Consider the following 22,446-nt stretch of genomic DNA (forward strand, 5'->3'; position numbering starts at 1 on the left):
TGTACTTCGTCGATCTGCCTGTTCTGCTCCCCACTCTGTCTCTGGTGAATCCTCTCACCCTCCGCGTCTCTGGCTTGTACCCCAGTTCTGTATGCACAAATAAAAAAAAAAAATTAACCAATTTGTTTCAATAAGAGAAATAATTCCTTATCTAAAAGGGAACTATCCTGCCTTTAGTGAAGTTAGTCTACAAAAATTTATCTGCTAGCCAGTGATGGAACAGAAAACACTGTTTTGTTTTTTTTAACTGTAATAAGGAGAAAATCTTCTGATATATGACATGTAAGAGCTCACTTGGGTTTTTCTTTTAGATCCATTGGACTGATTAATATTTTGAAATAATTGAGATACAAGTGCTAGAATGAAAGCAAGTCTCTTTCCTTCTTTCAATCCCTTAGGTGAAGTGAAACTGCTGCTATCCTCTGAGACACCCATTGAAGGGAGGAAAATGTCCTTTGTGAATGACCTTACAGTAACTCAGGATGGGAAGAAGATTTATTTTACAGATTCTAGCAGCAAATGGCAAAGACGAGATTTTCTGCTTCTGGTTATGGAGGGAACAGATGATGGGCGGTGAGTGTCGTTTCACATCAGCTCTGTTTGGTTAAGGTGACTGCAGCAGAGCTTTTTGCTTCTAGAAATTGGAGTGTTTCTTAGAATGATATCTCAGTTTTTAACGTAGAACCTTAATGGCTTCTAGAAGTAGGTGATGAATACAACAAAATAGAACATGGTTTTCTCACCTTTTCTTTGAATAAATTAATTAAATCAGGCATGCCTATCTGAGGTGTGATCTAGGCGGCCGGGAAAGACTTCAAAGGCAGCCCGGATTGCAGGTGTCTCTCTGACAGGGACTTTTGCAAGGCTGGAGCCATGGTGGACCTTCCTGGTGCTGAGCTGACTCCTGGGTCAGTGAGAGGCCTGATTGTGGGTTTTCTCGGTCTACTGTGGAGGGGGAAGGGCTCCCAAGGCCAACCTATAGCTAGGTGCATGCTCAGGGCTACCAGGAGCCCTGTTGCTCCTGTGTGAGGCTGGTCTTCCACAGACTCTTGTCCGACGGCTGAGAAGGGAGCCTGTTGGACACCAGCTCCAACTTTTGAGGTGTCTGGAGGCAGCACAGGCAGGACCCTAAGATGGGAAGACGTCGGCGCGGAGATTCCAAAAGGAGAGAGAGGAGTGGGCACGAGGAAGACACGGGAGTCAGGATAGGGTGCAAGTCTTCCTGCTATCCCTTCAGCAGGTCTTTATTTATACTGTGTAGCAAGTAGTTAATTGTAATAATGCATAGGGTAAGCTAATGAGATATCTCCATAAAACTTTCACAAGGACAAGGGGAAAAAGCATTCTTCTCTTAACAATTTATGATATAATTATACGTTTTGTGATAGTTATCATGTATACAGCTGTCTAGTTATCACTCAAAGGAAGAGGGGTCTGGGAAAGGGTGAGCTTGTTAGCAAAAGGTTGTTAGGGGTTTTGGGGTAGTAATAAATTGTGTTAGTAGTGTTACCAGTGATTGTCTAAAGAAAAGCTAATGGCTAATTTAAGGCTAGCAGAGAGTAGTTAGTGCTTGTTTTAAAAAAGAAGTAAATTAAGAGAAAGTTGTACAGTTGTATATCAAGCAACACCTGTGTAGTCAAGGTTAAAATTTGTCCATGAGTCCTTATATCCTGGGAGCCTTATCTGAGGTTTGCTTTTTTATTTAAAGAAATCAAGGAAGCTTCCCAGGAGTTTTTATGTCCCGGGGTCTTATTTCTCCTGGGGCTTGCATTTTGTCTCAGGAGACAGAGGAATTTCTTCTCCTGGGGCAGCTCCCCTGAACCAGGCAGCCGCCTGTGTGGCTAAGACAATCCAGTTGTAAACTGATGGTTGCTCAGAATATTTTGATTTTATGATTATACAAAAAAGGGAGGTCATAACATAAGTTAGCAGTGGACAGTCTGATTTTTCAGAGCTTATCCCGATCCACCCGGAATCTGTCAGGCAATGGACGTTGCATAGCTTGTGTCAGGAGCCAGGCTCCACTTCCACATGGGGGCCTAGACTCTTTCTGTGTAACTCTTCCTTTGTCACTACACAGTCTGCTAGAGTATGACACCGAGACCAAGGAGGTGAAGGTCTTACTGGACCAGTTACGGTTCCCTAACGGAGTACAGCTTTCTCCTGCGGAGGACTTTGTCCTGGTGGCTGAGACAACCATGGCAAGGATAAGAAGGTATGGGAGGTGTCACCTGAGCTGTCATTTGTTCACCAAAGCTCATCACAGCTGTGATGAGCTATGGAGATGTCGAGTGACAGCCTGAGATGCAGTAAGGGCACCTTCTCCTTTGTGTCAAATGACAAAAATGGCATCCAGGTGTGTAGTTTCTTTCTCTCATCTCTCACTGTTGAGAACCACAGTCTGGGACAGTCTTGATTTAATGATATATGTACATCCTAGCTCCCCTCGCCCTGAGGACTCTCTAGTGGGGCCCAGGACTCCTGAGGAGCTCACTTTAGCTACTGTGCTGCAGTTAATGGTGGACATTGCTTTCATACATTTTGTTGAACTGAGACTGGTTAGGTATTTGAATACAATTTTTCCTTAAATTGGGTATGATGGGGGTGCTGCTTATTGACAGCTTGGGTGGCTTTTTTAGATACTACGTATCTGGCCTAATGAAAGGAGGAGCTGATCTGTTTGTGGAGAATCTGCCTGGATTTCCAGACAACATCCGACCCAGCAGTTCCGGAGGGTATTGGCTTGGCATGTCGACCATTCGTGCCAACCCTGGATTTTCCATGTTGGATTTCTTATCTGAGAGACCCTTTATTAAAAGAATGATATTTAAGGTAACTATGGTAACTATAATTCCAGGAAACAAAATAAAAATGAGTCTGATTATTGTATTTTTGAACTTTTATTCTCTGAAGTTCTTTTTTTTTTCGGCATGTAATACTGATTGGTATATGTTAGTTTTAATTTAGTTTGTAATATATAATGTATGCCATATTGTTTATATTTTATGTAAATATAAATATCACATGATTAGACTGGCTTTAGAACATACTCTATTCTTTCGCCTGAAATATATATTTAAACCTTTAAACCTTTGGATGTTTTTCGTCTAGTTTACTTTTCTGGATATCTTTATTTTCTCCTGGGTATCTTTATTTTCTCCCGCCTTTGGGGGCCTTTCCTCTCCTCTCAGACTTGTTTTTTCCTCTTTGAGGTAGCTGTGTTAAACCTTCTCCCCTCTCAAGCCCCTGTGATACTGCTGTTCCTCAACTATATAATCAGTTGTCTCTTCTGTGTTTATGAACGTCTGGACCACGAGGTCTTCATCTCTCCCTCCTGTCCCTCCTGTCTTCTCTCTCCTATCTGCTTGAAGCTTTTTGTCCATAGGATTCTGCCTTTTTACCTCTTAGCATTTCAAAGTTTTTTCCATTAAAAGAAAAATCACCCATACTCATCAGAAGCTAGCCACAGGCCCTTCAATACTGTCTTTAAATGTTCACCCTCCTACCATTTTCCAGTGACTTCCATGAGTTACCCTGTGGGTAACTTGCTGATAGTGGCACTTCTGCCATGTGGAAATCTTTTTTACAGCAAGCTTCATTTCACAGACTGGATAGATACATCAAATTGGTATTGTATGTTTGGATAGATGCTAAAATATACTTTTAATTACAGTAGGGCCAGGCTAGGTGTCATGGGCCAGCTTTGCCAGGCTGGCCCATGGTCCTTAGTGTTGTTCTGAGTTCAGTAGGTTACTGTTCAGTAGGAAACCCAGATGAATTGAGAAATAGCAGTCTTCCTCTGCCTTGTCATATTCAGGTGTCTGTTCCCTCTGGGGTCCAGGAGGAGGCAGAATCATAGAATGGGTGAGGAGGGAGGGTTTGAGGGAAGGTAGAGCAGTGGTAGTGTTCTCGGCAGACGCTGTGATCTCTGTGCCTTAATGTTTCCACCTATCAAGTGAGAAGAATTATTGTATTTGATTAGGATTGAGAAAATTTAATGGGAATGTGTATAGAATGCCCTGAGGGAATGTAGTTGGTGTTCCATCTACCTGTCAGCTTTCCCAGAGTGAGAGCAGGTGTTTAGTTTGCTGTTTTATCCTCAACGCCTAGAACGGTCTCTGGCACCCAATAGCTCCTTTAAAAATTACTTTTGAATGAATGACTGGTGAGAGTGCTGAGGCTGTAAGCCTCAGAGCAGTGGGAAGAGTTCCAGTGGCAGAGCAGGGACTTCCTGGCCAGGGAAGGAGATGGCAGAGGGGGCACAGCTGCGGGGATAGGAGAGGCTGCAGGCCTGGTAGGCTTTACTTAAATGTAATTGAAATCATTGAGGATTTTCTTCTAGTTTTGAGACAGCATTACATTTATAGAAAAGTGGCAAGAAGGGTATAAAGAACCTTTTTCCTCAGTCATCTGTAAGTTGCTGATGTGATGCGCCATCACCCCATCACCTTTTGTATGTTTATTACAACAAGGACTTTCTCCTTCACAACCACCCATTGGGACAAGGAACTAAGGTGGTATGCTGCCACCCTGCAGTCCACAGAGCCCATTCATTGGCTTCAGTTGCCACAGTGATGATGTGTGTAACAGAGGGGGCAGGTGTGGCCTCCAGCCCTTGTCTCTTTGTTCCCCCGCACTCCTTAGCAGCTCCTCATTCTCCAACTCCATGGCAGTGACAGGCCAGTTCTGTTGCAGAATGTTCCTCATCTGGGCTAACTGATGTCCCTCATGATTAGATTCAGGTTTTGCCTGTCTGGCAGGAAGGCGCAGAAGCCAAGCTGTGTTCTTAGTACTTTCTGTAAGGAGGTGCGTGATGGTCACTCCCTGTGCTGATGGTAGTGGGCCACTGACCTGGTAACAGAGTGGGAAGGCCGGGCTCGCCAGTCAGGAATCACTCTTTTCCTTTTGTAATTTGCGAGTATTTTGTGGGGAAGTACTTTATAACTAAGTAAATATTAGGTTGCCTCTCATGGTGGCCTGTTTCATTTAATGGGTTATAATCTGTCATCATTGGTGCTGTCATCCCTTTTTTTATATTCAGTTGTCCAGCTGTGGCAGTGAGAGCTCTTATAGTGTGGGCCCTTGACCATTGCACACGTCCCTTTATCCACACATTGCTTAACTCTGCTTATCTTTTCCCTGCCTCAGCCCAAGTTTTAGCTTTTTCTCCAGAAAAGCCTCTTCTAGAGGGAGAATGTCACGTCATGTTTGAATGACATTCTTAGTGTACTGACTACCTTGAAGGTGTTGCTGTTCCCTGGCCTCCTCAGAAGACAAAGCTGGGGAATGCATACATGTGTAGAATGTATATAGACAGTGTTCACACACACAAGTTCACACCTACTTTATCTACCGGCTGTTTATATAAGTTGAACACCATAAATAATGCTGATATCTCCAGTCCCAGTCTAATACCACAGACTTTTATTCTGGGCTTCTCCCTTCTCATATCTACACTTCTTTTAGTATTGAAAAGCCTGAGTCCTCTTATCCTTCATATATTTACCCATTTGATCAGTTTCCTTGATCAGTTACCCATCCATAGCAATTGTCTCCCCCCACATGGTCCTGCAGGACTCTGGCACCCACATTGTTCTTTCCCCTTGTCTCTGACTACATGCAGGGTTCTGTTTTCCTTTCAAGGACTCTGCTGCCTGTTCCAGGCTCTGTCCTAGTTGAACATTCCTTCTCCAAATTTGGGCTCAGACAGCCTGTGCCAGGCAATCCCCTATGGGAACCCTCTTACCCTACTTAAGTCCTGATGCCCTACTCCATGCCCCTTCCCTCACCCTTCTCTCAGTGTGGACTCTCTCTCCTCACCTTTCTCAGTCTGATGCTCTGGTCTGGGTCTCCGCCATTCCTCCACTACCTTGCTTCACCCCACATGTGGTTTGTGTGGGAAAAGGTAATAGAGGACCCGGGCATTTCTTTAAAAGGTAACTACAGTTGTGTGGAGAACAGCTCAGAGCAGGGGGCTTTACTGGAGGTGGCTGCAGGGGCCACAGCTTGTGTGGCAGAGCCCAAGTGGGAGTGGTACATACACAATGGTGACGGAGTTCCTTGGTGCTGTGTTTGCTGAGCTTGCAGAGACAGGGAGCAAGTGTGAAGGCTAGCTCCTGGTGTCAGGGACCCTGTCTCCTCAGCTGGCAATCTGTTAGATTTGAAGAGTTTTATTAAGTCCAGCCAGGTTAGGTTCCCAGGCAGTAAGGAGTTTAACACTGAAGGTCAGAAATAGAAGTGGCTAGTTAAACTGATGAGAGGGTATTCTCATTCCCTCAGGGAGAGAACAGAGAGAGGAGGACCTAAGATTGAAGGGAAGCAGCCTGTGGAATATTTTTAGGTATCTCTGCAATGAGGTGAACTAGCATAATCAGTAAATGTGCAATCTACTTTTGATCAATTGCTGTAGAACCTTCTCGAAGGTCAACTTGTATGTCTACTTGTATATTTATAGTGACTAGGATTAGTCATTGAATACTTGCAATTATTTGGCTGTTTCCTCTTGTAATAGAGGTAGAAATCTGCCTTTTAATTCTCATGTGATTGTGGATTTTGTCATCAGCTCCTATCTGTTATCTTCTTTGGCAAGAAATTGTCTGTCTCCTGGCTTCTCTGCTTAAGACTTTCATTAGTTCTGTGTGCCCTTGATCTTGCTGCCTCTGGGGCAATGAGAGGGTGCTCTGCTCAGTGTGGCAGCCTTTTCCTTGACTTCTGTGCACATTTCAACAGAGCTGCCATGTCTTGTGTCTTGTGCACTGGGACTTATTCATTTAACCTTGTTGCTTTTTTGGTTATCTTAACATGAGCATTCTCAAATCTCCCTCATGTCCACATTACACATTTTAAACCTTTTCAGAGAAGTTGGCATTTATTCCAGTTAGGGTATGCTGCTTTTAGCTTGGAATTCTGGGATCAAATCACTCCAGGTCTTGGCTTCAGAGTTGTATCTTCCTCAGGTAGAATTTGTGTTTTTTTCTGGTCATTCAGGTCATCCAGAGAGGTATGGGCTTTGTCCATCAAAGCACAAAGTCCGTTTAGATTCCAATATGGACCAATGCTGGGTTTGCTTTGCTCTTTGGATGCAAGGGGCAGAAGGCCCCTTGGCTGGATATGTACAGGGGTAGGGGTGTTGTGGCCTACTGCGGGCCCTTTGTGAGAGTGGGAACCTGTGTAGTCTCACTCTGCCCTGGGTTCCCTGTCACTGGAAGCTGAACGAGGTGGTAAGAGGGTTGGAGAGTCAGTTATAAAACTAAATACAACTGAGTAAATGTTAAAGAGCTTATTGACTTTATTTAGTGATTCATGAATTGAACAGCAACCAGTTTAGCTGAGAAGAGCTCCGAATCTAGCTAAAGAAAGGAGCTCCGAAGAGCTGGGTCAGGTGAACAACTTTATAGGTAGAAGGGCATAGGAACAAGGAAGTTGGATAGACAAAGAAGGAGGCTGGTTCTTGCAAGGTTACTTTCCTTGGATGGAAAGCAGGATGTACTAAGTATGCTACCCAAGAGTGCTGGCTAAAGATTCCTGATTGATTGTGTTAAGGATTCCATGACTAGGAGAGCTGAAACTATGATTAAATTGAATCTCAATGTAGTGATGTGGAGCTTAACGTAGTGACTTCATTATGGACCTGTTGTCTTTTGTTTTTAAGTGGTTGCATCTCACATCATTCTCTTAGTCAGATGGCAAACTCTTCTCTCACTGTGCTCTCTTCCAGCTGTTTAGTCAGGAGACATTAATGAAGTTTGTGCCCCGGTACAGCCTTGTCCTAGAGCTCAGCGACAGTGGGGCCTTCAGGAGAAGCCTGCACGATCCCGATGGGCAGGTGGTCACCTACATCAGCGAGGTGCATGAACACGATGGACACCTGTACCTGGGCTCCTTCAGGGCCCCCTTCCTCTGCAGACTCAGCCTCCAGTCTGTGTAGACCCGGCAACTGCCGTGCCAGCTGCGTCACACCGACACTGCACCGGGGCAGGAGGCACTGTGGACACCACCTCCCCTGCGCCTGTGGGCCCTGGAATTGTGGTGCAGCCCGCAGATGTGCAGCCTCTGCAGAACCCCTTCGCCAGGCTTGACTTCACATTTAGTGGGAAGTATAACATCTGTCATAGGAATAAGTCCATGGAAAGCCATTTTCTCTTTACCAAACTTTTTGAAGTATAGTAGTTCTCTAAGGACTGGGGAGACTTCGTGCACTTTGGATGGGGCTCAGGTTTTGGTGGACTGAGGGTGATGGAGCTGTTCGGGGAGTTTGTTTTGGCTCCCTGCTCTCCTACCAGCTTCATGCCTTTATTATAAAATGGGATAATACCTTTCTTTGGGGTAGGGACATGAAAAAGGCAAGGAGAGCACAGCACGAAGGTGCCTTGAGGCCAGCAGATGAGCTGTGCAAGCTGAGACGTCAGAACTGCATCATCCTGAGCTGGGGGACGAGGCCCCGACCACTGGGCTTCCCTTCCCTGTGTGTCACCCTCCAGCCTGCTCTGCTCGGCTTCCCCCCTCATCACCAGTGGTTTTCAAAACTCCTGAGTCCTGTCAACCTGGGACTCCAGTGCCCCAGGATGGTATGTAGGAAAAGCATATTGATTCTAACAGCTCAGAGAGGACTCACTGGATTTCTTGCGAACAGTCATGTGGAATGGTCTGGTGGTGACTTGGCATAAGGGCTCACGTGGGAAAGTCCCTTTTACGCTCCCTTATTCCATACCTCTAGACCTGCAGATGTGCATGTGTTACTGTTATATTTGCTTGAGTGTCACAAGACTGAAGCTGCTGTGCATCTTGATAAATATGTCTATGCTGGTCATAATTTTGTCAGGGAGATCCTAGTAATGAGATCATTAAATGGCCTCTGCTGATTAGTCACTTTTGATGCCGTTACCTAGAAATTTTGTTTCTACTTTAAATATTATTTTTTAACAGTGACAAATACTTTCATCAAGTATCTGAGGATTGTTTCAGCTGGGGTTTTGCTGTAGGCATGAGTGGTTCATCAGGTTTTCTCAGGCCCTGTGACATGGCAGTGTCTTTAGGCAGCTAAGCAGCCGCAGGCATTGATTCACTCCTGGTCAAGTTGGCACTACACTCCTCCCGGTTTTCCAAACCACAATGTTGAGTTAATTGCAGTTCTTTTCTTCCCTGGATGTTTGTGAAAATACACAAGAGTTATGTCTCTGGAATGAGTTTTAATAACTTGACAAAGACAGTATTCTCAATATGTGATGATACTAGAATTAGAACAGTACTGAGAGCTGTGATAAAACTGGAACCATTTGTGTCTTGCCCACTGGCTGGCCTCGCTCTTTGCTCTCTTTCCCAGCAGCTGCCTTCCCCCCCATGTGTTGGTCTGGCCTCAAACTGTGGAAAGGGTCTGGAGTCCGATGCTTGGCTAGTCTTGTGTCACCCTCCTTGGGGCTGGCTGAATGTACAGCAACTAGAGCCAAAGGTCGATCAGTCTAATTGATGTGATCCATAGTGTACCAGATGAATGACTTAATATTGTTTATAAATTTATAGGAAAGAAAATTGAGTAGTGATAATTACATATTTTTTAATAGTTTATGGTGCATCTCATATATCTAGTATACAGGGATAATAAGGTACAATCTGACCCTTCTGCCATAAAAAATGTTCAGACATGCCAGTGTGTATGTAAATGCACTTTTAAGTTGACTTCTTGATTATGAATAGAAGGCTTTGCCTTTAGCGCTTAATTTTTATGGACACAAAGAAACTGGTAGATTGCTTTTCACAGTTTTCAGCTGAGGAGTCTTGATTTTGACTCAGGTGTTGATTTTGTATCTCAGAGTGTCATTTCCTGTATTTATCTGGCAATTGGTATGGTGAATTGTAAAATACAACCTTCCTAGGTTTAAATAAGTGATAATGCTTTTGTTGTAAACAAAATGGATTTGCTTTAATGTGAATTACTAACTTGCTCTTAAAATTAAATCATGATTAATTCATTGTGTGTTTCTTTATTTTACATCCTTGTTATATTTTGATGGTATAGGATTTCTGCCCCCAGTGTGGTCACTGTGGTGCTCCCACCACTACGTGTGTTCTGTTATGATCTATTACAGAAATATCACCAGGAGTCCACTATTGCCTTTACAGGACAGAGTCTCATTTTGAGATTTTTATTATCAACATGCACTTGCCAAGTGGCCTATTGTTTTGCAAGGATTTTCATGTACACTGAAACTTTTAGTGTTGCCAAGGACATGTAGCTTTGTATTATAGATGGGAACTCTCTGGGGTTAGTGACTTGCTTAGTGTCACATAAGCATGCAACTGACGTAGGACCTGAGCTGTGACTGGACTTGCTGAGGAAGCGACAGGAAGCACCGTTGTGTTTACAGGATGTGGCTCTGTGGTGGCCACTGCCCAGCCTTGAGGTCAGGCCATGCAGCACATCAGAAACATCTGGGCTGCCACAGCTTCACAGATGGTCCCCATGGGCAGTTGGGGGGCACGCACCACACCCTGGGTCCATCTAACCTACAGAAGGTCATGACTTGGCAGATGTCTTGATGACTTGGAGTAGTAGCACCAAATCCCTGAGTGTCTGTGTAAACACACTGGTGAGGAGGTGTAGAGGTGTGTGGCTGGGGAAAATTCTGAAATGCCTAGGACCAACATCTGTTTGAATTTTCATTGATTTTGATTATTTGATTTTTACTTGAGTAAAAGTTTTTGGCCTGAGGATACGGGGGGGTACTTTACATTTTCTCAGTGACAATAACATTAGATAATGACAGTTTTCCTCTGAGTCAGAATGAAGCAGATATGATTTAAAGAACAGGTGAAATTGGATTGGCAATAGGAGACTTTAGGTTACAGCTGAAGGCAACCACCAGCTCCATGTGATTATTTGTTTGAGTAGTTTGCATCTACTGCTGACTCTGGTACTTTTCAGGTGGGGTTCCCTGTGAGCTGAGTCTAGAGGGAACAGTGTCAGAAGTCAGAGTTATGCTGATGGAACAGGTGATGGAGTCACCTAGTCCTGGTGCCAGAAGCCACAGGGTATGTTATCTGGGAAGCAGGGACAAAATGTCTCCAGTGTTTGGGTTGGTAGATGCATCTCTGTGAAAAGCATAGTTGTCCCAGCTGCTGGTTGGCTTGTTTCTAGATAATCACGCTGACTCGCTGGCCAAGCTTTCTTTACTTTCTGGTGTCACTGTGGCTGGTTGAAGAGTTATTTAAGAACAAATGTTTTCTTGTATAGATCTTGTTGGGTTTTGTGGTATGGATGGCCCTTGAGGTATAATACATCACAGATTGGAAAACTGAAAGTGTAGATGATTGAAATAGAACCTTCGCATTACATTAGGAAGAAGATAACCCCTTCCTGCTGGGCCCCTGAGAGCCCTGAAAAGTTGGGAGCTGACTGGCCTCTGTAGTGGTCATTTTGCCTAACGTATAAGGGCAATGGATACCTGGCAACAAAGATGTGTTATCTGTGTTCAATCCTGACAGTTTCAAGGTTAGGATCTGAGGCTTCCTCCTAAGCATCCTCATTTCTGTGCTTGGATGGTTGAAGTGACTCTCAGTCAGCCAGGCCTTTACGTGTTCTGGCCCAGTTTTAATGTGTACGAGAATGGGCTAGGAGGTCAGAGCAAGGGTCCTCCCCTTCATTTGTGCAATGTCACTGAGCTGTGTCACCAGGCCTGTCTGCTACCAAGTTTATACTTTTTAAACACAACAACATAGTTTGTACTTACTTACAGTTGAAGAGGATCTGGAGAGGAATGAGTCTAAAATGAGTAGTCCCTTCATCTGGACCTCTGTTAACTGGGCAGGAGATAGAGTCATTTCTTGTCTGAGTGAGTGAAGCCTGAAGGCCTTTCTGGCTACCTGCAAGCTTCTGGGCTTCGCTTCTGTGGTTGAAACTGGCATGGCTTCCAACCTACAATGGTCTTTCCCTCCCCCCACCTTCTTCCCTTAGCTAGTTTCCCTCTCCTTTGGGGCTATGGAAGGTCAAGCTTCCTCTCCTGGGTGGGCCTGGGGGTGGGTAGTCCCAGCACTCGGCCCACCCCACCCGCCCAAACACAGCTGCTCATAGGCACTTCCAAACCCTTGAGCCTCGGACAGCAGAGAGATCAGGTAGAATCTAGGATGAGAAGAAAGCACCTCAGAGGTGGCCCTGCTAGTTCATGATGTGTATTATAGGCTGGCTTGTTTCTAGATATTCTGGCTTTCAATATGTTTTATGGGGCACATAATCTCTGGAAAATTCTCCTCCGTGTTTTTTGGAAATAAACTCAGTCCTTTTGGTGAGGTGACCCTTCAATACTTTCATCTCACCTTCCTGACTCTACTTTAACAGGTGGGGCAGTGCTTTGACACGACCAGTTCTTTAGTCATTACTTTATTTACCCACAAAAGGTCAAGATACTCAACATCAGACTTGGTCCCCTGCCCAGTGTGCAGCAGTTATTCACAAGAAACGGGGCCTAGCTGGGTTCTCTGCAGCCACCCTGGAACACCCGGAACCAGGTAGGAGGGGGCACACTGATGGCTCCCAGCCCTCCCTGGTGGCGCAGTGGGTTAAAGCACAGCATTAAGAAGCTAAAGCCACTTCTGCATCGATCCCCGCCTGTCTCCGCCTGCCCTGGAGGTGACCACATGGCGTGGCAGACCTCTCCTGACCTGCCCGCTGCTCCCCTCAGCAGTGTACTTTGTCTTAGCAATGCCTTAGCAATGCCTTAGCGCCTTAGCAATGCCTGCTGGGGGACCCAGTTCATATGCTCACACCCTGAAAAGCCTAAATAAAATTAAGTTTGGAAGAAAACATGGTCTGGATAATCAAGCCAAGGGGCATGTCACCTTCCATCCCATCCTAGGGGTGGTCCCAGCACTCTGCCTACCCCACCTGCCCAAACACAGCTGCACACATCGGGCACTTCCAAATCCTTGGGCCTCAAGAGAGCTGGGAGATCAGGCAGAACCTGGGATGAGAAGGAAGTGCGCCTGCAATGAACCCAGAGCAGACCCAGACCCAGTGGGCTCTCTTGGGAGGTGCTATTTCTGCAGGCTTGAGTGGAGTCATGTCTGAGAGCAGAAAAGCACAAAGTCGAGGGTGGGTGGTAGCTGGAGTCTCGCTCAGAGGAGGATGTTAGTGACAGTGGAGAACCGGCACCTCAAACTTCTGGAGCCAGGGGATGACCCAGACTTCAGAGTAGCAACTGAGAGTCTGAAACAAAGAAACACAGACTGAAGCCTAGTTTAGAGGCCGCCTCCCTCCCGCCCTCCAGGTAGGCTCCCGCATGCTACCTTGGGGCTCTCAGGTGTGTGCGTGCACATGGATGGGTGTGTATGTGTTTGCCCAGTGTGTGTGTTTATTTAGTTCTCCCTTGTTCCATGTTTTGAAAAATTTCAAACCTACAGAAAAATGGAAAGAGTGACTTAATTGTAATTTTCACCCACATTTGTAAATTACTCAATTTGCCACATGTGCTTGCTTTCTTCCTGCATGTGTGCAGGAAGAGAGCTGTCATTTCTGAATTACTTAAAAGCTTTTTGGCTTTAACTCCCCTGGAGTGGGTCCCTCAGGGAGCAAGTGAGCCAGGTTGGGTGACTGTGCTATTTCCATGTTCTCCATCTCTGGGCCTGGCCACAGGTGTGGAATCTGGGACCAGTAGTCAGAGAAGCCACAAGAGGGGTGTTTCCCAGAGGCCTGGAGAGTGGGGTGAAGGCAGGAAGGCAAGACCTCCCCTTTGTCTTACCCTCTTTAAGGTATGGTTGTTCTGGAAGTCACAGTTGTCCAGATTTGGATGCTCGGTTTTCTTGCAGGTAGTTCTGGCAATCTGCACATCAAGCATGTATTTCAGGCCTTTTACTATCTAAAGAGAACAAGAGGTAGGCCTGGTTAGACTGCTCTGCTTTCAGAAAGAGGCAAGAATGCAGGTGGTAAAGGTGCCGAAACTTCCATAAGGGGTCTAGGAAGAAAGCCTAGAGGTAGGACCCCCAACGCCTTTCTGTCTCCTTCCTTTATCCACTTCTTTTTTGTATATTTAGATCTGTTATATCACTGTGTGGTGTCCATAGAACTCCCACCACCAGGTCACCTGTGAAGCCTTACCACAGTCCCTTATGCTCTCTCTAGCCTGCTTTCAGAACCAGTTCCCCATCCCAGGACAAGGGGCAGGCTTCGTGTCTTGTTCTGGGACATCTCTCCCTGCACTGCAGTGGCGGGCACCAGCTAACTTGCACTGGGCTGCCCCGGGCTGGAGGTGACGCCTTGCTCCCTCCTGCCTGGACAGCTCACCTGTGGCTGTGCTGGCCGCCCTGGGCAGCAGTGGGGTCTTGTTTTACTTTGCTCTTTCCCTTCCTTTCCAAATACCCTTCTCTGCCTGGTGTGGCAGCAGCTTGGCTCATCCTCCTCCTTTGTGGTCCCAGAGGAGCTGGAGAAAATTCTGAGTCTCAAGTGCACTGGACTGTGGTGATGGCACATGGGTGATTTGGTGATGGGAAGCCCATGGGGATTATAACTGAGATGGAAAAAGGCACAAAATGATGTAAAAATAAAGTATTTTATACAAATAAAATAGTATAAAACTTTTATATAAAATAAAAAAAGTGAAAAAAAATACACTGCTAAAGAGAAAGAAGATGATAAAAGTTGCCCATAATGCTGTGGCCCCCAGAGTGCTTATACATGCAGGGCTGCTGGACTTTTGGGAATCATTCGGCACCTCCCTTCTGTGTACACCATGCGCTTACAGGAGTGTGGATTGTATCCAAGCCCTTCCCACACCTGTGATCACGCATGGTGTCCCTGGGCATAGCAAGGGCACAAGTTGTCAGGAGCCACCCCCTAAACGCCTCCTCAGCACTCTGCATCTGTGTTCCACACTGACCTCCTGTGCCCTTGGGACACAGCCAGGCCTGGCGCGGCCCTGTAGGGTTCCCTCTGGGAGGGGTAGTACCAGAGGGATGTGACTTCACAGGGGCCGACATCTGGGAAGATCTCAAGGTAGAGGGCTTTGTGCACTGGGGCAGGGAGCAGCTTGGGCAAAGGTCCAGGCTGTGAAGGAACAGGGCTCTGCTGGGCAGGGCAAGTAGCTTTTGGGGCTGCGGTGCAGTGAGGGCCATCCCTAATGGGGTGCAGTGGCCACAGTTGGGGTACAGCAGGCTTTCTGACTGTCTCCTCTCTTGCCCCCTTCACCCCACCGGCTGCCTTCATACTGCCCTGCCCGCCAGGTGCTACTCCTGTTGTGCGGCGGGTACAGGCCCGACAGTCCCACCCTTGAAGAAGTGTGGTTTCACATATGCAGGGTCTTGCTCAAAGAGATGACACTGTTGTTTTTTCTTTTTTTTTTTTGGTTTGCTGCTTGTGGGCTGTTTGTGGCCTGCTGTGAGCCTCCTGGTTCATATCTGTGTCCAAGAAGCCAGGGTACTAGCTGGCTTTGCCCCTGGTAAGGCCACACCTGCTGTACCTGGCCTCCTCGTACTGTCCCTGAGACACCGTGAGAAGCCAGAGCCTCACCTGGACCAGGGCTCTGCTGATGTGGGACTCCCTGAATAGGAAGATGTCGTCTGTGCAGTTGTTGAACCTTTCCACGCTGAGTCTGGCCGCTTTGCGGACTTCAGGGTTGTTGGTCTTTATTGTTTTGGGGAATCCTGGCTTCACGTCTGTGTGAAGGATGTGGGAGCAGAAATCTGGAAGAGAGAAATACAGACCCAGACATGAACACTGGTGTCAGTGCTTCCCTGGGCCCAGCAGTCACTGCTTGCATCTCGATGCCCACTTTCCCTCTGTTCATTATGGCCCTGGCACAGCCACCCTGCTCCCCGTCTGCCTGCCCTGGCCTCCCAGTGTATTTGTTGCGAGTCCTGGAGTGGCTTATACTTGATGCTGAGGACTGGAGTGGTGGTGGCGGTGATGGTAAGACGTGGCTCTGTCCCATATCCCCTGTGGTTGCAGCTTCAGAACCCCGCATTTCCATCCTGTCAGAGATATCCTGAACACATTCCTGGGGGAGGGGGGTGCTTGACGGGATGCAGACAGCATAGGCGTTTAGCCGGAGTGGCCTTACCAAGTAGGGCAAGTGCCTAAAGTCCAGCCTGCCTCTCATGGCCACTCTGTCCTCAAGAGATTCGGCTTGGAATCTACCCAGCTCTCGGGCTCCAGGCCTACTCACCTAGGGCCCCACTCCCTGGCCTTAACAACTGGAACCCCTCATGTACTCCCCGCTATTGTTTTGTGTACCAGGGCTCTGAGGATGGGCTGGGGTTGGTGGATTCCCTTACATAGCTGGCCCCAGAGTTGGCATGGGGAGGAGAGAGGCAGAGGTTCCTCTCACCCTTCCATGTTCCTGCTCTGAGGAGACCCGCATTTGGATAAAAGGTCAGGGAAGCAACATGAAGGACTTCTTCCCCAATACTGAACACCCCTCAGACAGCGGGGAGATACACAGAACCAGGGACCTCCAATCTCCTCCTCTGCTCTCTGCTTTCTTTGTGCCCACTCCCCCAGTTTCGCAGTCCCTTTCTGCAGAACCACATGACTTCATTCCTTTGTCCTGTCACTTACAGGCCTCTTCCCCTCTGAACTCTCCCAGTGCTACAGTTCAGGGACACACGGAGCTCACATGTCACAAAGAAGCACGAGCAGGCAGGTGCCTAGCAGGGATGTTGGGGCTGGCAGTACCACCTACACAGAGCAGGCCTGAGAGACAAGCACTGAGAATGGGACAGAGGTGTCTGAGGGCTTAGGGACCCAAGTGGTGACCTGAGGAGGCTGCCTGAGCAAGCACAGGCTATGCTACTTCAGATTCTGACCTTTGGGTTGTCCTACAAAGAAAATAATACTAAGAAAAACCTCACAGGCTCTGTAGAGCAGCAAGTCTTATCTGGCTCACAGGTGTTTGGCTTTAGGTTTCCCTGTCCCAATCTGTTTGCAATGATCATAAATGAATTTTTACTAAGAATTGCTCCCAGGTTTTGCTGCAATAGCAGCACACCAGAGATAACCTGGAGCTGTGCTGACTCTCGGCAGGGGCTGACCAGTCTGGCTCTTCACTACATTACATTACTGCACATCACTCACTACATGGAATTACTACATTGCACTCACTACATGAAATTGAGCTTAAACCTCAGCTCCTCAGTGGCACAGCCTGTTCTGGGGCTCAGTGGCCACACGTGGCCATGGCTGGCTCTTGCCAATGTAGACAGGAACACTGTGTCCATGCAGAGGGCCCCACTGCATGGTGTCACCCTGGAAAACTCGCTCTGCTTCCTTTGGTTGTGACCTTGGAGGACTCGTAGGTGCAGTTGTTCAGTTGGGGGAAGAGGGTGAACACAATGGAGACGCTAAAGCAGCAGGAAGTGAGACCCGTATGTGGGTAGCAGCAGCCTAACCAGATAAACTTCCGGACTCAGTGGGGGAGAGTGAAGAGACAGTGCTGGCCTGTGGGCTCTCATATCCCCCTAGAGCCCCTCAAAAGTAGCTGAGACTAGGGCATGCCAGGTGGCTTTTGGCTGTAGGCACATGCTGTCTCAGAAGATACAGGTGGCAAAGGGGGAAGGTTTTCAGGTAACTGAGATTCTAATTGGTTTTCTGGTTTGTGAAAAAATATCTAAATTTTAGGGAGGACAATGGCAGCATGAGTTCAATACAGCAGGGAGCTTTAATAGCAATATTATTTCTGGGGGCTGATCTGGGATGTCCCATTGGGTTGAGCCCCCAATTCACAGGAATTGTCAGAGGGAGCTGAGAGAAATACCTTTGACCTTGAACTAGGGATGGGGATTAGGTAGGGCCTGTGGGCTGACAGCCTGGACTGGAAATCTGAAATGCACAAGGACCTGCTTCCAGTGGAACAGCACGTGTGTGCTGTGTGGATGCCATAACCTTAAGGCACAGCCATGCCTGAGAACCCCTGTGGTGGGGGAGGAGAGAGGACAAGCTTTATGGGAGGCAGATTAAACATGTAGCTTTAGGGTTGGGGGTGTCAGCCAAGCATGTTGGACTGTTCCTAGGAGTTGGACCTAGCTCACAGAGGCCACAGCAGGTGAGAAGAGGGGCCCACAGCTCACCCCAGCCGGGAGAACTTGCCCTGATCTCATCCACTCAGAGTGAGGGTGCCAGCAGGCCGCTGCCATGGCTGGGGCGATAGCACAAAGCTTTCCCTAGAACCTGGACACAGACATTGGTGCACACGGAGTAGGAACCAGGTGTGGGGTAGGAACCAGGACACTCCATGCAGCCCACCTGGAAGGCCACCTTGTCGCCCTGTGGAAAGAGTGCTGGGAGTGGACAGAGAGGAGTACCTGGAAGTTCCTTGACCCTGAGGGCATCCTCTGGGTGGAGGGGTGGGGGGTAGGGGAGCGGGGCTGGGTTGGAGGTGTGTCCTGCTGTCTCTGTCGTCAACCTCCTTCATAAGGCCGTCAAGACAAAGTTCATGATTCCTTTACCGGGGTCCCTAGGCTTCAGTCACCCACAGTGACTGGGGTCCTCCATCCCCAGTGAAAGCCATGTAACTGGCACCTTCCCAAGAGCCACAGCCCTCTGCTGGACCGCATGCTCCTCAGAGTTTGTCTCCCACAAGTGTCCTCTGGGGTCTGCAACAACCCAGCCCTCATGTGAACCACAGACACTGGCTGATGTTCTCTGAAGACAGACACAGTAAAAGCTGCTTCTGCTTCTTGAGCACAGCAGCCAGGCTGGGGTGGGGGTGGGGGGTGCGTGGGGGGCCAACCCAGGGAAGCTGTGCTCTCCCAGGCTCCCAAGGTGGTTCTGACACAGGTGCTGGGGGAGGGGTCTCCTGGCTCTAGGTGAGGAGGGTGGGAGCTGGGCCAGCACTTTCACTGGCTCTGTTGACCACAGGACGTCAAGTGTGGCTTTAGTTTTAACAAAGTACTCTTGGAAAATGTCTTGGATTCTATTTATAACAATCTACACAGCAGAGGAGGAAAGAAGCCACCTTGTGAGAGGGACCAAGCTTTCAGTATCTTTGTGTCATCAGGGGTAAGGGGTAGCTCCACCTTATGGATTACTGACTGGCTATTTTTCTCTGTAATTTTTGCTTTTTCTGATTATAAGTTTACCTATTTGGGGAAGGAAGTGTGAAAAAAAATACAGAAGAGTAAGACAAGTTAGAAATTATTATCTCAAAGGATAATTGTTTTAAAAATAAAATGTATTAAATTGCATTCTGCTAGAATTGAACAGTATTTAGAAAATGAAGTGAAACTACATTTTATGAAACGTCAGAGGAATGTCCCTTCCAAATGCAAGATGCTAGTTCCTAAGCGGAAAAGGTCATGAGATATGTTGACACTGCTTCTTGGCATTCAATGAGCTATAAGTTCTTTAAAATGTGGCCTTCAAGGTAGGGATGTTTCATCAGCACAGGTAGCAAACAGTAAAAGCTCCTTTCTTTCTTCCTTTCTTTTTTTTTTTAAGATTTATTTATTTGTGCATACAGAACTGGGGTATAGGCCAGAGGCTCAGGGGAGGCGAAAGGCTTCACCAGAGACAGAGTGGGGAGCAGAACAGGCCGACTGACAAGTACACTGCTGAGGGGAGCAGCGAGCGGGTCAGGAGAGGTCTGCCATGCCATGTGGTCACCTCCCGGGCAGGCGGGAATCATGTGGAAGTGGTTTCAGCTTCTTAGTGCTGTGCTTTAACCCACTGCGCCATCAGGGAGGGCCCGAAAGCTCCTTTCTTAGTTGAAGAAGTTGAGAAGTAAACCTATTTTTTGGTGACTGAGGAGAAATTAACAGGGAAGTCTGACCACAAAGAAGGTGACAGGGTCCTCCATGGGAAAATGCAGCCGGACAAACATGCGCTGAGCCAGGGCCATGGCCCGGGGGTTAGCCCTCCCTGCCCAAGTGTGGCCTCAGTGCCTTCGGGGAGGGATTGGGGTCTGTGACACCCAGGTGACACTTGGGGGAGCAGGACGGCTCCCTCTCCGCATACCTCTGCAGGGGTGATGCTGTGCCCTTTCTTATTAGGCCTCAAGGGCATGTGGGGTGGGGTGGAACTCAGGTTCCATCACTGCTAGTGGCCACACTTTTTCTCATCAAGGAGTATTTGTGGCAGGTGCTATGGGCTATGCGGAGATAACTCATGGGCCTCTAGCCCATGCCTAGGAGAGCAGGTGGCACATAGTTAGGGGCAACTTCCTGGGAGGAGGCTGAACACTAAACAGATAGAGCTGGGTCCAGGGAGGGAGGCTGGGGGGGGGGGGCGCCCGGTGAAGAATCTGAGGTGAGGAAGAGTCAAATCTGAGGCAGAAATGAGGGAATAGGGAAGGCTGGCTGCGGGGGCAAGGAAAGCGGGCACTGAAACTCTGATGCACAGTGATGCAAATGGAAAGAACCCTGGGTGGAGAAGCAGGTCTGTGTGAAGATAGGAAGCATTCTGCATGGGAACTAGCACGATGGAGGCAGTTCTGTGGGCTCAGAAAGGAACAGAGAAAGGCCACCCCTTCCCTGCCCACCCTGCCGGCCTCCAGCTTGGCTTCCCAGGTAGCTGGAAGCAGGCAGAGCTCAGCCCCAGGGTCTGAAATGCAGCCCAAGCACACAGAGCTTCTATTACCTGGTGGACACTGGGGGCTCTGCTCCCGGAAAGGACCAGAGAGCATCTGGAACATACTGGAATGGGCAGATCCTCTCACGGGGAGAGGATGGCAGTGGAAGGAGGGTTTGCTGCCCACTGTAGGATCTGTCATACCAGCCCCAGGATGGGAGTCTTTACATAGGACCCCTTTAGTGCTCATAGGGAAGAAATGACACTAGCTAGTCTTGAAAAACTGACTCAGATGGTAAGATTGTGGGGTGGGAAGACATGGAGAGAAAAATTGGAAGACAGGGCACTGTGTCCCAGGAGTAATCAGGTGGGATGGGGGTTAGCCATCGGAGGCCCAGTTACAACAGTCCTAGGGAGCAGCACAGTGTGGGAGGTCAGCTTGAGACCAAAGACAGTGGGACCCACCTGGCTCATCTTGAGCAGGGTGAGTAGTAAGCTCTGTAGAGACTGCCCATGTGGGCAGGAGTCAGCCTTGTTGGCGGATCTTCCCTGCCTCCCGTCTTTGAACAGCTGGACTTGCTGCAGGAATCAGGACCAACTGGGCAACCAAGATCCCCTAGGTCTCCACATCTCTGGCCCCGTGGATTTCCCTGGGCCACTTTCTTCTGGAAAGTCATCCCCTATCTGCTTCAACATTCTGTGACTTCAAGTAGCCTAGGAGTCTCTCCTCTCTCTGGTGGTCTGAATGGGAAGTAACATTTCAAGGAATCTTCTGATGTTTCTTGCTTAAGAGTGTGATTTTTCCAATGAAACCAGAAATGATTCATATACTGACACTCCTGTTGCTGTTCCACCTCGCAACTCTTCTTTGGAACTGTGGTCCTGTCCCCAGATTTACTTTTCTATGTTTGTGCTCCTCAGGCCAGCTGAGGCTCTGCTGCACCGTCCTCCTCCCCAAGGGGTGAGCTCCTCCTTGACAGCCACTAGTGTGTGCACCTTTTATGAGAACATCTGTCACATCAAACCCACAGGTGATACTAGAGCCCCGAGACATGACATCATCAGTAATGGTGTCAGTTGCAGCCATAAATGTTTCCATGTGGATCAACAAAGATGCAATTTGTCCTCAAATTACCACCAAACATTCAAGGCAAATGTCCAAAAAGAGGTGTGGGCCAAAGACTCCTGGACAAAGAACAGCTGGTAAAGTAATCCAGCAGTGAATGTTCTGGGTACACAGGTCTCCATTTATTTTTATGAAGAACTAAGACATATGGGATGCCTGTTCCAAGGATGGCGCTTGAACCCCGGGTGCTGGGCACCAGTCCAGGTACTGAAGCCATGGCCCTTGGGGAGAGCGCCTGTTCCCTGGCCTACCCTGCTCACCCTGATGAGCTGCCCTGGGAATCTAGAGAAGGGAGTGGGGTGGGAGTTTCTGCATGTGGAGGGAAAGGGGGTACTCAGCAGAGGTTGGGGGTTCCCACCACCTTCTTTCTGAAATGTTCTAGGTGTGGCCTGGAGGTGGAAGGAATTCCAGCTTGTGAAACCATCCCTGCGAGAGGAACCAAGGTGCCCAAGAGCCAAGCACTGAGTCCCTGCTGGCACCCCCCACCCCCACTGGCACCTGGGGTGGCTTCCTCTTGGCAGCTGCTTGCTTGGAGAGCAGCCCTTGGTTTTCCCCATCTAGCGTCATCAAGCCCTTGACATGAGTGGGGAACTGGGCCCTTAGGGAGGGCCCCCCTGCTTCTGGAGTAAACAGTCTGGAGAGCTGTGCCTAAGGATGGTATGTGGGGTGAAAGTTAGGCTTAGCAATGCTGATGTCCATTGTTACCAGGAGATGTCACCCTTAGTCTTACACCCACTGCTCCCCTCTATGACAAAAACTCAGTCTGAGTCCTTGCCCTCCTTCTCAACACCAACCACCACAGCCCCTGGGCCTGGGAGATGTGAGTAATGAATAG

At 48.1% G+C, this 22,446-nt stretch overlaps 2 protein-coding genes across 2 annotated transcripts in view; one reads left to right on the plus strand and one right to left on the minus strand.

Moving 5' to 3' along the window:
* APMAP (adipocyte plasma membrane associated protein) overlaps nucleotides 1–9,984 on the plus strand; it is a 37,223-nt gene extending 27,239 nt beyond the window's left edge. The window contains exons 6-9 of the mRNA XM_004687126.2: nucleotides 399–573; nucleotides 2,081–2,215; nucleotides 2,640–2,832; nucleotides 7,718–9,984. Of these exons, the coding sequence (XP_004687183.1) occupies nucleotides 399–573; nucleotides 2,081–2,215; nucleotides 2,640–2,832; nucleotides 7,718–7,927 (713 nt within the window). The 3' untranslated portion in view covers nucleotides 7,928–9,984. The remainder of the gene's footprint in view (nucleotides 1–398; nucleotides 574–2,080; nucleotides 2,216–2,639; nucleotides 2,833–7,717) is intronic.
* Nucleotides 9,985–12,641: 2,657 nt separating this feature from the next.
* The window catches only part of CST7 (cystatin F (leukocystatin)), an 11,868-nt gene continuing 2,063 nt past the window's right edge, over nucleotides 12,642–22,446 (minus strand). The window contains exons 2-4 of the mRNA XM_004686917.2: nucleotides 15,494–15,666; nucleotides 13,731–13,847; nucleotides 12,642–13,198 (exon numbers count right to left, since the gene is read on the minus strand). Of these exons, the coding sequence (XP_004686974.1) occupies nucleotides 13,121–13,198; nucleotides 13,731–13,847; nucleotides 15,494–15,666 (368 nt within the window). The 3' untranslated portion in view covers nucleotides 12,642–13,120. The remainder of the gene's footprint in view (nucleotides 13,199–13,730; nucleotides 13,848–15,493; nucleotides 15,667–22,446) is intronic.

This window comes from Condylura cristata, unplaced genomic scaffold (genome assembly GCF_000260355.1).
Source record: "Condylura cristata isolate star-nosed mole 26May11 unplaced genomic scaffold, ConCri1.0 scaffold00022, whole genome shotgun sequence".
Classification (NCBI taxonomy): domain Eukaryota; kingdom Metazoa; phylum Chordata; class Mammalia; order Eulipotyphla; family Talpidae; genus Condylura; species Condylura cristata.